The sequence below is a fragment of the Geospiza fortis genome, unplaced genomic scaffold (genome assembly GCF_000277835.1).
Source record: "Geospiza fortis unplaced genomic scaffold, GeoFor_1.0 scaffold318, whole genome shotgun sequence".
In the NCBI taxonomy this organism is placed as follows: domain Eukaryota; kingdom Metazoa; phylum Chordata; class Aves; order Passeriformes; family Thraupidae; genus Geospiza; species Geospiza fortis.
In genome coordinates this window covers 254183-269653 of record NW_005054371.1, presented here as the reverse complement: position 1 = coordinate 269653, position 15471 = coordinate 254183, and the positions used below count along the sequence as shown (strand labels likewise).

The following is a 15471-nucleotide window of genomic DNA, read 5'->3' as shown; positions in this document are numbered from 1 at the left end:
TTTTTCTCTTTGTTTGATGGCATAGGCATCCATAGTCAAATATAGATGGAAAAGATCAATGATCAATCGTCAAACTTGTATGTGCCCCATAATAAGAAAAAATATAACATTTTTTGAGACATAACCATTCCATACCATTAATAAAATGTAAATAGCAGTATGGATGTGTATGATTAGAAAGGAAATAATTATTTAAATATAAAAATACAAGTAGAAAGAGACAAATTTACTTATATGTTTTCAGGTAATTTCATAAAATTATTTAATTTTTAGTTCACTTTCATTGGCTTCAGTTCCCTTGAACTGAAAACTAGAGGCATTATTATATTGGAAGATAGTCTTAAGTTTTATTCAGGAATGGGTGTGTTTTCTGCAATATTTTAGTCATCTTGTGCCTTTGCATTACCATCTAAGGTGACAATTTCTTCCAGAGATCAGGACAACAATCACAGGAGGTGATGTTAATCATGGGGTTTGGGTCCAGAGTAAAGCCTTTCTTAGGCTGAAAAGAATAAAGGAGGGCTTAGGAAATCCTGACAGTGGATTATGTATCAGAGTCTTCAAAGGAGTGGTGTGAAGTGGAAGGTGTAATTATCTTCACTCCTAATGTAACATTTAAGAGTCCCTTATTTAAGGAAGAAACCCCTGGTTTGGCAGTACCTTTCAGGAGTCTCCATACTTTGCACATGGAATTGAACTGAGCACAAACTGTTTGAAAAGGGAAGATGATATCCATCTTTTATCAAAATGAAACAACTTGACAGGTTCACAGAAAATGTTACAGAGAATCTTCTCCCCTGTCTGCCCCACTGTCCTCCCTGACAAAACTGAAATAGCAATCTCATGAAAACAAACAGCCCCTAAAGAGAATCAGCTTGTGACAGGAGCTTCCTTTTTCTACAGTATTGAGTCTCAGGGATTTCAGCTACCTCTTGAATTTATTAATTTAACTTTTTTAAACTAAATGTTCATGCTAATCATTCTTTTAAGGTAATGATCAGTTTAGCAAAGCTGAGAAGTCAGCCTGTTCAACGTGAATGTGTACATAATAAATGCTGCTTCATTCAGTAACTGACAGTTGTCTTTAAAAAAAAACCAAAACCAAAAAACCCCCCAAAAAACACCAGAAGAAGTTGGACTCCCTTCTTTTTACTGCCCTTATTTAATTAAATGAAAGGTGTGGTGAAGTGTAGAAAATTTTAATTCCACAGTAAATCATAGTAATACCTTCCCATTTAGTAAGGTTCAGCTGTGAAATTAGAGGTGTAATAGTTAGCTCCATAACTAAGAACATCAATAAACATTGGCTTTTATAGTAACAATTACACAATAAACAACTTTAAAAGAAGATTTACACCATGAACCTCAATTCACAAGACAAGAGGAGGGAAGTCTGGGACTAATTCCAAGTTAGAGGTATGGAATTGAACTGCAGCATCTATCTCTAGTGATCAGCTCAAATTGGGAAACTGAACTATATGCAGATATTTAGTGCCTGTATTGAGCTTGGCATTATTAATACCTGCCTTATTTTAAGAAATTGTAGCTTGATTGCTCTTAATGGCAATCCTGGCCTTTCAGCTGCCTGTCTTGGCAGCCTTTGCATTGGTCACAAATGTCAATAATTGTCTATTTACTCATAGGTAACTAAAGGAAATGTGCCAATTTCTTTTTAGTAGGCCTCCAAATATAATTTCTGACATACTGAGAGGCATCAGACAATTCTTAGTCCACTTAACTGGCATTCTTATAGGTGCCATTGCATAGTCTTTCAAATTACAAGTTTGCAGATAATCACATTTGTTTGAAAACATCCATTCTTAATCAAACACAGCTGGTAATTCACTGTATTCCACTCCTGCTAGTTTCACTTTTGGCACTACCCCACAATTTTTTTTAACACCAAGGATCAACTTAGATCATCCACCTTGAAATACTGGCACCACATGAACATTTTTCTAGTACTGCTGAATTTCCAGTATTGGAACTCCGAGTTAACAGGAGCAGGCAGGATATTTGCTCTGAGAATTGTACCACAATTCTGATGCCTGAGACTCCTGGTGTTTTAGAAACATCCTGGTAGATGTAATCAGACATATTCTTCATTTTGTCAGTGGACTGGACAACATCTTACTCCACTCAATAATATCTCGCCCTCACCTCAGATGAAAAGAAACATTTATTAAAAACTTATTACACTTCTGTATCTTTAGCCAGTCTTGTTAGTAAATGAAAGTACTCGACCTACAATTTGTTTCCAATATCCCTAAGTCTTTCTGAAGTGCTGTCTTTACTGCAGCCAGTTATTAATCTTTCCTAATTTTTTCAGTTCCTTGATGAATTTCAGCCACTGTTATTAATCACATTTTCTGAAGTGCAAATTATTTCTCTCATTTTTGTCTCTAAGGAAGTTTCTGATTTTTGACCACATTCATTTCAGCACTAAATATGGATAGGGTTTTGGACAAAAACCTTCTTTTTTATTATGAAACTGCTAGTACTCATTAATCAAATAAAGTGTTCTTGAAGGTCTTCCAGTGTTTCTCTGTTTAGCCCCCTCCCAGACAGTTTAATGAACTAACATTAGATTAGAGGTAAGAACAGGTGCTTTTTTTTTTCAAACCTGACTGATTTTAGTACTTTAAAATGTATTACCCTAATTCTGCAAGAGGTTTCAGAAGTGCCAGCAGTGATCATTAAAATGGCTTAATTATAAATTATCTCACAAATCTGGATGCTTGTCACTAGCTCTTGTTGCTTTTCCAGTGTTGGCCACTACTTTGAGATCTAATTAACTTCTCATCCTTTTCTCTTGAACACATTTTTCTGTAGCATCAAGGGAACTTAGTTACATGAAGAATAACAGTTCCAACAATTCAAAATTGCATTAAATTATCTAATACAGTGGGTGTGGCTGCCTGGTTTATGTCCTTTAATTGTCTTTTATCTCTGGTCTCTTTCTCCTTTCTGTAATACAGGTGTTCAGATTTATAGGAACTAAATCCCTATAAATTTGTGCCAAGCTTATTTCTATTCTATCAAGTATCTTCCCACTGTGGTGTTAATGCCTCAGATTTGATTTTAACTGGTTTAATACCCAAGGGGGTGCCCAAGAAAGATGTGAAACAGGATGATTGCCTGTATTATTGATGTAGCTAAAGTGGGAGTCTACAGTATTTGGAGTACCTCCAGATAAATCTGGTTTATCAACTCTGACACTGGACACTCAGAGGTGTCTTCTGTTGGAATTGATTCTGGTAGGCCAAACAGCACAGAATTTGTGGCAAAACCCAGTGTTTGATTTTAGAAATAGGTCTCATTTCTTTAGCTTTGTGTTATACTGTTGATTTTTAGTACAAAAAAAGGCCTTCAGAGATGAGTTTGAAAAGGGCTTTTTCCATTCCTGTGGTCATTTCAGCTCTTCTCTAAACTTCTGGAATGTCCCTTCTCAGTACCCTTCACGAATCAACCCTTGTCCCCAAAAAGGTGTGTGAGTTAAAGTACATTATTTTAACACAGCATGGGATAATAAGAGGCTTGACAGGCTTAGACTTCTTTGTCTTTTTAACCTCCATCACCAAATTATGTTTGACACACTTTTTTTTCCCCACATATGAAATAAAAGAAATTCAATTAGAGAACAAAGAAAGTATTAGTTTCTCAAATCCAGGAGATTATTTTAGAAGAGAAACTCCTTTTAATTGACTCATTTAGAACTATGTGTCCTGTAGTGGGAGGGGGAAAAAATCTGTGGCAACTGCAAAAACACAGTGAGGAAAGGTGTCAAGTGAGTTTGGAAAGAGACAGAAGCTATCTTCTACTGTCAAAGCTGTCTCCTAGTGCCTCTTTTTGTAAGCATTAACTATTAAAGATTACAATCTTTTTCTTCAGAATAAAATTGCATTTTATTCTGACAGGTTAGGCATGCTCCAAGGAGTAGTAGCATTTCTCCTGACAGTTAAGGGTTTTCATTTTCTATCAGTTTTTGCCAACCAGAACCATCTGAATCACTGGTATTTGTGTTCCTTGAGCTCAAGATGTCAATGTCTTCTCCCTGACAAGTCTTTGCTCTTCTGCCATTCCTTTACTGGAGGGGCCTCTTCAGAGTTTAATTCCTTTGGTTTTGCCCCCCCAGAGGCAACTATCTCTTTTAATCACACATCATAACAAGTCTTAACAGATAAAAGTCTTCCTTGCATCAAGAAGTTTAAATGTCTGGCACAGCTTTGCATTGTATAATTAGAGATTTAGGCAATTTTCTTTTTTAATTTCCTTTTCCCAACTTTTTAAATTTTTAAATAGAAAATTATTTCTTAATAATCAACTATATTTTCAATATTGCAAAGCCTTCTTAGTAAAAGAGATTATTAATCCAAGGCAGTAGCAGAACGAGCAGCAATAGCACAGCTCAGGGTTAAGTTCTGGCTTCTCTGAAGAAATGCTACATTTGTCCATCCCTACAGCTCCATCTTTCCATTCTGTTCTCATCTGCTCAGCCTGCTGTGGCTGTATCTCCTATCTCCTTTCATTTTCAGTACCATACTGATATTAATGCCACCAAATGTGAGCATGTCAATTTTATACTTGATAGTTTAGCAGTTCTCCAGTCTGGTGTGATTTTTCAACTTTTATAGGAAGGCAGAGGGGTGGTGCTTCAAATTCAATCTTACTTTTTTTTTCTTTTTATTTCTGCAGTAACATTTTAAACATGGATTTGCAAGGTACTAGATCAGTGTGAATGCAGGCTTCAAAAATACCTGTTGCCCATGGTGGAAGAACTGACTTTATCTTTGCTTGTGGTGTTAGGAAAGAGCAGATACACAGAGAAATGCTGAGCTCACCCTCAGCTCAGGCATTTCTGCTCCTGCTGGAGCCACTGTGCTTCAGCCACCAGGCATTGCTTTGCAACATAAGCCTTAGCTGCTGAAACTAAGTGATGAACAGTTGCAGTGACTGCTGAGATTCATTGTTTAATGATCTATTATTCCCTGCCAGTTTGTCCAGTCATTTTCTGCAAGGCATGAAATGGGGGAGCTGTGAAAGCAGAACATGACGTGGCTCTTGGTTACCTCAGCCAAGTCACTGGGAGAGGAGGGCAGCTTGGTCTAGGACAGCAGTGATTAAACAACATGCAAACCAAATGTGACACACTAAAGTAGACTTGCAGCCTGGCTTAGTGCTGGTTCTTGTTATTCTCTAGTGCCTGTATGAAAGCAGAGCCTAACAATCTAAAACCTGCTGCCTTGCTGTGCAGTTATACCCTCTGCCAGAAAGCATATGGTTTATTGTTTCCTAGTTTCTGACAGATTCTGCTGTTTGCAAGGATTAATCATTCCTTTAGATATCCAAAAAGTGATAAAAACACTCATGGGACACAAATAAACTAAGTTTTTTAATATTCAAAGCTTTGTGTTCTCTAGCTCAAGTGAAATAGCAAGATTTCTTTTTTTAAAAAGTGAGCTTTACTTGGGATTTGGAATTCCTTAGTTTTATAGACAAAATAGCTGTGACATAATATCAGCTTAGGTTTGTGACTTTTAGGCAAAGGATAATGTTTCAGATAAATCTGGATAAATCAGATAAATCAGCCTTAGAGCAAAGATTGGCTGTGTAATGGTAACTCTGCAAAGCAACTCAGCTCCGGAGAGTTGGTTCCATGGAGAGTTGCTGTTTCTCACAGCTGCCCCACAAAGGCAAATTTTTGAGCTTTAGACACAATTACTGATTTCTAGAGAAATACTTGGAATTTGATAGATATCTTTTTTAGGTTTCCTACTTATCTTCTTTTCTGCATGCAGTATTTAATAAGAGAACCCCAAATACCTGCATTCCTTAGCCTCAGCATCCACCCAAGTATTACTTCCATTAGGAAAGGCAGGAACACAGTGATTTTACCCAGATAATTTTAATTGTCTGAGGCTAACACAGGTGAATAAAGAGGTGCTCAAACCTACTGCATTCTTGTGCCACTTTCTGACATCCAGCAACACCAAACAACCTCTGCTAAAGCTCCTGGGACACTCCACAGCAAGAATGAAAAACAAATTCAGCTTATAGGGTTGTATATGAGGGTTCTTACGAGATAGAAAATGAGTTTTCCTCACACCCTCCCTGAAATACAAATTAATAGGAACTCAGCCATTGACTTAGTTGTAATAGGAGAAGCTGATTTACTGACTGACCACTGCAGATCTGTGGATCATTCTCCATGTTCCCAGCCTTGTAGTCTGCACAAGGACTCAAATATTCTATTTTTGGATATCCAGTGTAGCAGTCCAGGTAAATAATTGATTGTCACTTTACCCTCTATTGGCTCTGCCCTGTATGAGGAAGCTTTTGGAAAAACAGAGGAAGAGATCAGAATGAAAGATGCCCTTTAGACAAGGGCATATTCATTCACATCACACAGATATTGATTCTGTGATTTTTATCAAGTGTTAATTATTTTCTTGAGAGGGGTAATTAAAGCACATGCCTTAAATTTACTTGTACTAATTTGAATTTCCTGGTGTGTCACTACAGTTAGGTGTGCTCTGGGGAAATGGCAGTCATTCTGGCACAGCTTTAGTCAGGATTTACAAATCAAGAGACTAAAGTTGACAAATATCCCACTGATCCCAAAGTATGGTTTTTCTGGGCTTGAGAACATACGGGCGAAGAGATGCTGACAATGTGCAATTTATGAGAACAATTGGTCTCTCAGTTTGTTCCAAAAGTCATGGAAGATTGGAGATGTCTGTGATTTTAAGAATTAGCTGCAGGTAAATCATTCCTTGACAAGGTCTGATTTTGAGGTTGTTGGTTTGCATAAGGTTCTTGGAGCCTTTCTGTGCTGTGTATGTGGGCAGAAAGAGGGGGCTGGGCTGAAAGTGCCCCCGACTCTGCATTTGACTTGGGTTTTCTGCCAAAAGGAGGAGATCAGTCAAAAGTGTGAAGAACTTGATCCTAAAGCCAATACCTAACCTCACAAAACTAAATTCCATCCAGTGTAGCACAGGCAAAATACTTCCCCAGGTGAGTTTGGGTGAGGTAGTGAAAGGGCAGCTGGAGTCACCAAAGGGAGGAAAATGAAGATGAAAGGCCACTGAGGCCAGATAAGCTCTGCTCTGTTACCTCCTTAAGCTTCAGCTTCCAGTGTTCCTTCAAATTACAGGAACTAACAAGTGGGTTTGAAGGCTTAGTGCAACTGCAGGCCTATAATACAACTTTAATCTATTTCTTTTTGAAAGGAAGGGAGAGTAAGGTAGAGAAAAGAAACTGTGCAAGGTGTTTGACAACAAAGAGTGCAGGGAACTCAGAGCTCTTTGAGGGTCAATTAGCCAGAAAATGTGCTAAAGACTACATGCTCTGTTGGATTATTGGCCAAAGAATTACCCCAAAGCAATCAAAGTGGCCCTATTGCCTGAATACAGAAAGGCAATTACAGATTTTGAGGACATGCTACAGAAGCTTTAATTAAAGGTATTACTTCTACATCACTGAACATTAGAAATTAAATTCTTACTTGCAGCCACGGGAAGCAGCTTTTGTCTTTGCCTTGTGTGTAGTGTGTCAGCATAAGGCAGGGCTGGCTTTGGCATCCTTTCTTTAGGAACATGGATTGGATTTCACCCCACCCCTTCTCCTAACTACCACTTACACACCTGACATATTAAGAGGTGGATTTCCACTGCTAGACCTTCCTCTGGCATTGTCTGGGTCTCTATCAGCAAGGACAATACAAGCTCTGACTAGATTTCAAGGTGAAGTTTATGAAGTTTATTTGTGTGCAGAGCAGAAAGGATTTGCTATGTCAAGAGGGATAAATCTGGTATCCCTAAAACAGAAGTTACAGTAAACTACAATTTTTAAATGAATTTTGACTCTCAGTGTAGTTGATGGTACAACCAACCAGTTGGACCCACAAGAGCAGCCTGTCAGGACAATTGCACCAGCAGCAAACACAATCCCTTCCTAAGACACCTGCTCAGAGTGAGTGGGGCCTCCAGGTGTGCTTTTCTGCCTCCCTGACCAGGGACAGCTTCTTGGGGAAGACCATGCTCTACACAGCCATGCTGTTCTTGGGTGATACTGCATAGACAGGCAGGACAAACTGTGGTGAACTCCTGCTCACAAGCTGCAGCTCACACTGCCAGTGATTCTGGAAAGACTCCTTTTGGCATGAAGGCTTTGCTGAAGCTTTAGAGCGCTGGGCTTCAGCTTCTAGTGTGACTTACACAAACAAAGTAACAGTGTGTGCACTTGTTGCTGATTTCCCATGTGTGCAAGTAGCTTCAGCACATGTCTTTCAACCACCCTTAACTCTCACTCTGAAGCTTCCAGAGTTGAAGTCACCTAACACTGCCCAGTCCATAACAGAAGCTTTGTTAGAAATCCTAACCACCATTGCTATTTACTTGATAATACCAGAAGCACACAAATTAGCATGAAAAGAGTCCTTACCTTTGTTTCCTGGTTATTTTGATGACCCTCCTGGTTTGCTGCCCTGCTCCATGGGTTTCTCAGGTCCTCCTGCAGCCTGTGTCTTGCCTCAGCACAGCAAGTTCCTCTCTTCCAGGTCTCCTTTTATGCTCGTGGTTGGTCCCTCAATCAAAGCTCTCCCCCAGCTGCAAATGGTTGTTTCTCTTTCCCCCTTCCTGCTCATGATTTTCATGTTTCTTCTGAGATTTTTTTTTCCTTCTTTGCTTCCCTTTCAATGTCTGAATTTTTTAACCTGGAGTTTACATTTGCTCCAAATTCTGGTTCCATGACAGAGGCACATGGAGCAACACCACCCTGTCCAATGCATGAGCCAAACTCCTTCCCTCACCACCTGTGTGGTCAAAGGAAGAGTCACTAAGATGAGGAAGGCTTTAGATCCCCCTGAGGGATGCAGTCTGGAGGCCCTTTTGGCAGGCAGGAATATACTTTGAAGCATTCTGTAGTGCAGCCAATTACCATAATAATGGTTCCATTATGAACCAGAGTTCATAAACTCTCTGTAAACCTGTTTCTCAGCTCATGTTTCTTTGGTGCAAGAGCCATGTGTTGGCTGGACAGATGGGGGCTCTAAAGTTTTTAACAGGTTCTTTCATTTTTATTTGCCTATTGTCTGATCTTTTCCAGCCACAGAACCATGGCCTGCAATTGCCATGTCTGCAGAGCATGGGGCACACTGGTGACTGCCCAACATTTCAGGGCCAGCTTAACTAGAAATTGAGATGTGGTTTGAAGGTCCCATGTCCTGCACTTTGGGGACCTAAACGTTCCCCCTTGATATTAATTATATATTTCCCTCTTAGCTGCAAGGAAGTGCAAAGAAAAGTACCATCATGGTCCAGCATCAGTTGCTGCATGAGATGGAAAATTCTGCCCAGTGTCTTCTAACCCACAGCCTGGAGCAGCATATTTGGAACTCACTGGGACTAGGAGATGGATAGCAGAGCATTTGTTGTGTATGAAAACAGCATTGTTTCACACAATGGGAAGCAGCACAGATCTGGGAAACTGCCCTTGTTAGATTGATTGAGTACAGTATTATTTTAGACCCCATCAGATATCTACAAGAAGTTTGAAAACAATTAAGTCTCATGACACAGCTGGGTCTAGATGTGCAAGAAGATAAAATAACTTTCCCAAGACTACACAGAAGGAAGCTCAGAAGAACAGACAAGTCAGACTCACAGCTTTTTAACTGACCCTACTGTCAAAGCTCTTTTTTTCCCCTGTAGATTTATAGAGGGGTACCACACCAACATTATGAACTTCTGCTTGGCTCTTGCTCTTGTGCCAGTTCAAGCTTACAGTCAAGTGTCTAAAAGAAAGTCTCTGTGTGCTGCTCACATCTTTGATACAATACCATCTTTATTTACAAATAGGAAAGCCTTTACCACTAAATAAAAGGCAACTTTATTTTTAGGTTATGTTTTCACCCACAATCTGCAGAGTGATCTGTATGTGTGACATTTGACTCTTTTCTAAATTTGTTTCATCTTGTTTTGAATAGTGCAGCCTGGCAGTGGCAAGTGTCTCTGTGGCTGGAGTCATGTGCCAGTAGCATCCAGGGTGAGGTAATTTCACTGTTGTACATCCAGTGTAAGTAGCTGGTTTGTGCTTGTAGCTAAGACTGGAACTGGATAATTTAAAAGATTCTGCTTCTGGATATTTTTAAAACAGCCTTTAAGCAATGTTACTGTGGTCAGATTTCACAAGGTGGCCAAAATTGATATGGACATAGAAGTTAATTTGCACCTGCAGCAACTCGGGCAAGAAAAAGACCTAATTGCTGTTCTTGTAGCTGCAAGTTACAACTACAAACCTCATAGGAGACACTTCTTAAATAAATTATTTCCACTGGGGAGCTAAGAGAGAATATCTCTGAGCTTGACCACTAGTGATCAGAGGATCATGAAAATGTTCCTAAGGTTTGAGGCTCATTTGGACATTATTGCCTTTTTAAGTAGCTCCTTGTACACACAGTAAAATGTCCTGGGCTGATCCTGAACCTTAAATAGCATTTGGTGCAAGCAGGGAGTAAATTGCTGTCAGGAAATTCTTGTGATCCTTTTGCAGAGGACACTGAAGGCAGCAGCATTAAAAAACAGGGTGGAGGAGCTTTCTGAGGATTCAGAACCTGTAGGATTCAGTGGCCTTGTTTCATCCTCTCCCCTTCCCCTTGATGTCCCAGCATTGCCTGCTGCACTGCTCACAGGATGTCCCACACAATGTGCCTTGCTTCCACACTGGTTTGGAAAGAGGTGCTTTCAGAAGGAGCAACTGGCTGGTCTGGTTTGGGTTTGTCTTTAGAAGGGCTATCAGATAAAAATGCGACTCACCTCAGGACAGAGGCCGAAAAAATGCAAGTTTAGTTGCAGTAGACAAGCTTGAACACAGTGCTGGTAGAGCCACCACACACAGAGAAGTTCCCAGGTAGGAAAGTCTTTCCATGGAAAGGTCTGCACAGATGCTCCAAGTTCTTCATGGCAAATCTAACTACTTTTTTAGGAAAAAGCTTCCATGTAACATTTAAAAACTGGGACCTGGTTGGACGTAAGAGGAAGATAATCTTTGGCTTTCTTTGAGTGTTCATTGTTTCACAGTTTTATGATGTACAGGAGAGTGATTAAAAAGCTCTTCCCCAGCTGAGGAATGCAGGTTGTTTTTAATTATGTGATAGGCAAACAAGGGTGACATGCCTACTTACCCTTTAGATGACAGCAAGCTTTATTTCTTTAAACAGACTAAGGTGGGAGACATTCTAATGCTAAATAGCCTAAAGGCTGCAAAAGTTCTTCATTTCAGTAGCCCTCTGACTCAACTGTGCTAATTTCTATTGCAGGAGGAACTTAGTCAAAACAATTGAGTGTGAAAAATGCCCACGATTTGGGCTTTACATTTTATTTTTAAGTCTGTGTTTTCTCAATCATGACAACTCTTAATGCAAGAATGTGAGAGCCCCTTCTGAGCATCTCAGCCCAGAGAACCATTTAATACTGAGAGCTTTGTTCTGCACGTTCAATGCCTATTGACTCCTCCGGCCCAAAGAAATATTGATTTTTCTCTCACTTTCTTTCCAGGCACTGCTTTCTTTCCTGGGCGCTGTGCTGAGGTCTTTGCCAAAGGTCAAAGCATTGGGAAACTTGGAGTGGTACACCCTGATGTTATCACCAAGTTTGAGCTCACCATGCCTTGCTCTGTCCTGGAGATCAATATTGAGCCCTTCGTGTGAAGACGTGACTTTTATCTGCGACAGCCGTCCACTGTCACCTGCAGCACCCTCTCCTCTTTTGTCTGCCTCCCAGGGGACATCCTCTTATGCTTTTATGTTCCAATAAACCAGAAAAACAGACCCTGTCTCCCTGAGTAAATGTGTTCTGTGCAGTGCAATCTGGCTGGCTTCTGCAGGGAAGGAATGTGGGATCGCAGACGAGGCTGTGCCCTCAATGTTTTCAAAGGGCAGGGGGGAAGAAACAAGTTGGGTCAAAGCCCAGGGTTTTACAAGAGAAATGTAATGGCAGAGCACATGATTAGTTTTCAAAATCAGAAATGTTCCACAGACACAGCTTCATACTGTAACTGATTATGGCTGCATAACAGGAATCTCATTCTTTTCTTAGTGCATGAAATAAGATAATTGATTAGAGCAAATGTTGAGTGAATGTGAGCAGAACTAAGGAGTTGAGCTTTTATTCTATACGGTTGTCATGTGCTCATCAATGGCTGGGGGAGGAAAATAAACTTGTTTCATGAAAACCAGAGCTATTTTGTAAGCAAGATGTGTGTAATATCTGCTTCCCTGCTCCAGACATAACTGTTGGTCCTTTATCATTCTAAATTCAGAAAGGGGAGGGGGTGGAATTAATTTTTTTTCATTGTTGATGTCAGCCTAGTGGTTTTTGAAGCTCCAAACCAAATGGGGAAGTGCATTTAAGAGCATATGCCAGTGGTGTTTTGCATGAGTAGCAGAAAACTATCAAAGCCTTTGTCTGCCTGAGGCTGGCATGTTTGTCTGCACAAGTGAGCGTGGGCCCGCTGCACTCCCAGCCCCACCAGGGCTTTCTGGACCCCAGCTGTGCAGCAGGACATGCAGCTTTTGGGCAGGGTTACATTTCTGGCAGTTCTACCCCTGCCAGTACATGAGAACCTCTCATGGGTCAGGTTTTTCCTTCTAGGTGGCTTTCTGGCAGCCCTTGTGTCACAGCTTCGTGCATTGTGCCTCTGCTCTCTCTGAAACTGAGAAGCTCCATCCAGCATAGTGATGCCCAATCCTTCCTTTCTGCAGGAATGTCACCAAGTGGGTGGCCAGCTCAGTACACTGAAGCAGCTCTTGACTGGCAGCCTGGTGGATCTGGCTGTCCCTCCTTTGCAATACTATAACCATCGCTAATGCTGCAGGCCAACAACAGCCAGGATTTTGTGTTAGGCCGATGCACTGTGGCTCCTTTCTGCTGTGAGAGCCAGGAGGGGCTGTCCAAGAGTGGACATCTGGGAAGGGTTTCACAATGACTGCCCCCTGAGCAGAGATGTGCAGTGTGAGGTAAGCCTGTATGAGCTGCACAGACCCCTATCACTGGGCCCACAAGGGCTTTTCAATGGCAGCCCCATCAATAATCTCAACAGGTGGGAAGGCAACAGGCAAGGCTTTTTGGTGCAAGTGATAATCCAGTATGAAATATGCACTACAGTTACCCATCTGGAAACCCTACGGTTCCCCTCAGATGGAAGTGTAGATTTTAATTATCTCTGCATGACAGACGTGAAATGAGAACACAGCTCTTGCCATACGTTGCACCGCTGACTCCAGTGCCCACGGAGAGTGAGAAAACTGCAGCTCACATTTTAAACCTCCCAGGGGATTAGGCAGCTTGGCATTTGCAGGATGTCTCTCTCCATGATGCCTACACAACTGTAAGCAGGCAGGCTCACAGTGTGGGAAGCAATGTGTAAGGCAGATGGAAAGCATTAACCCCCCCTTGTTTATTGGTGTGTCATGCACGGGGATTAGGACGACAATGAGGCAGATTTGCATTGCAGCAGAGCGCAGGCATATTTGCGTGCACTAAATATATTTCTCTACACAAGGTTTTCTGACTCTTTGGGTGTCCCAATTCTCCTGTGAATTTAGCTGTCCTTTGAGTGTAAAGACTAGATTAAGCTGGGACTAAGGGCTTGAGCTGCAGTGGCATGTGTTGTGAGGCTTTTAGGGATCGCTTCTTTTTCATACCATTTGCTCATGCATTGGCAGCTAAATGCTCCAAAACCACGAGCTTTGTCCCAGGTAAGTACCATTACTTGCTAAAAGTAGAGGATGAGAATTGAGAGAAAGGTTAAAAAGCCTCTTCAGAGTCCCTGACCCCTCCAGTTAACTATGGTGCCAGCAGCCTTGCAATGAAATTCAAGCTCTGCTGTAGTGCTGAGCTCAGGATTAACTGTGATTCCTGATGAGTGGGACACTTCATATAAGTCTGGTGTATTTATTGCAAGGCTTTGTCTTTCATAGCTCCAAAGCAATTATCTGGTATTTACAGCCTGCTCATAGCTGGGTGCAGTACTGGAGGTAGTCATTACACAGCTCCGTGCTGGAGCCAGCCACTGAGCACTGAAATTTGCTTCTACCCTTTGCTGTAGCCATGGGCTCTGGCAAAGGAAACCTTTGCTGCTGGTGGGGGCTTCTGAGCAGTATTTAAACATCTTTTGAACTTGGGTTTTCTTTTTAAACAAGAGTTAGAAGCGGGATTTTTAACTACTACTCCTCAATTATGGATTATTTTTGGCCTGCTCCTTCTCCCTGTGGGTGCTGGGTCATTGCTGGGGATCTGAACACAAGCAGAAATGGCTGGGGAGCTGGTGACAGAGAGATCAGAGCTGGTTTACTGTGATGTCTGAGCGATTGCTGGGTTCCATTCTGCTGGACACATGCTCTGAGCTCTGGGTTTGTACTTGCTGTGCTTTGGTGGTGATTTTGCAAAGAGCAGAACCCTGAGGCAGCCTGTCTGCAGCTCCCAGGCCCTGCTGCCTGCAGGTTACCCTTGCTATTGCACAAGGGTGTTTATGTAAAGGTGATGCCTGGGACTGTTTCCATCTCCAGGCTGGCACTGTTCTCGCTTGAAATTTAAATCAGCCTTGGTTTGGCAGGTGAGAATGGAATAGGCTGGGCAAAAGTGCTGCCAGGAGGCTGCCAGGGGATCATGGCCTGGCACAGGTGACACCTCTGACCGCCCAGTGACCTTGAAACTGAGCCTGCTGCCAGGGTGGGGTGGCAGCGGGGTGACAGGGGGGTGGCAGCAGGGTGACAGTGGGCAGGTGGGAAGACAGTGAGACAGCAGGGAAGCTCGGACAGGAGCAGGAAGCAAGAGAGGGACTTGCTTTACTCATGGCTCAGCAAATGTGCAAGATCCCAGCCACACTTCCACCTTGCTGTTCAGAGAGGTACCTGTGTTTTCTAACTTCTCCTTGTAGCAGTTGAGCAGAGTCAAAAGTGAAACTGAGACTGTTTTCTTCTGTTCCCTGAATTACATCAACTACATCCAGTGATTTTGCATAGGAACTTGGATGGATTAGGAGACTGGGGTCATGACAAAGCTACTGCGGGAAAATTAAAGCGGGGAAATTCAGTGCTTGCTGCTTTGGCTCTTAATCCCTGCCAAAAGGTGCAATATCCATTTGACTTCTGACAGAGCAGATGGTTCTGCACTGGGGCACCAGCACACAGAGATGCCCCAGAGAGGGGGAAGCCTGGGTCAGCAGCATGTGCCCAGAAAGCCATTTGCAAAGTAAGCTGGTCAGGAGAAGGCAGCCTCCAGGCAGGACAGAGTGGGCTAAACTATGGGTGAGGTGCCTGCTACATCCCTCTGGAGACATAACAAAGGCAGCTGAGATTGTCTTGCATCACCCCTCCAGCTGTAGGCAGGCACATGAGGGAGAGCTCCAGCACTGGAGCAGACAGCACAGACAGCGCTGAGAACACAACAGCCCAGGCTGACTCTCTGGAAG

At 42.0% G+C, this 15471-nt stretch overlaps 1 protein-coding gene across 1 annotated transcript in view; it reads left to right on the top strand.

The window, feature by feature from the left end:
- The window catches only part of FARSB (phenylalanyl-tRNA synthetase subunit beta), a 36121-nt gene extending 24287 nt beyond the window's left edge, over nucleotides 1–11834 (top strand). The window contains exon 18 of the mRNA XM_031060026.1: nucleotides 11556–11834. Coding sequence (XP_030915886.1) covers nucleotides 11556–11707 — 152 coding nt within the window. The 3' untranslated portion in view covers nucleotides 11708–11834. The remainder of the gene's footprint in view (nucleotides 1–11555) is intronic.
- The last annotated feature ends 3637 nt before the right edge of the window (nucleotides 11835–15471 follow it).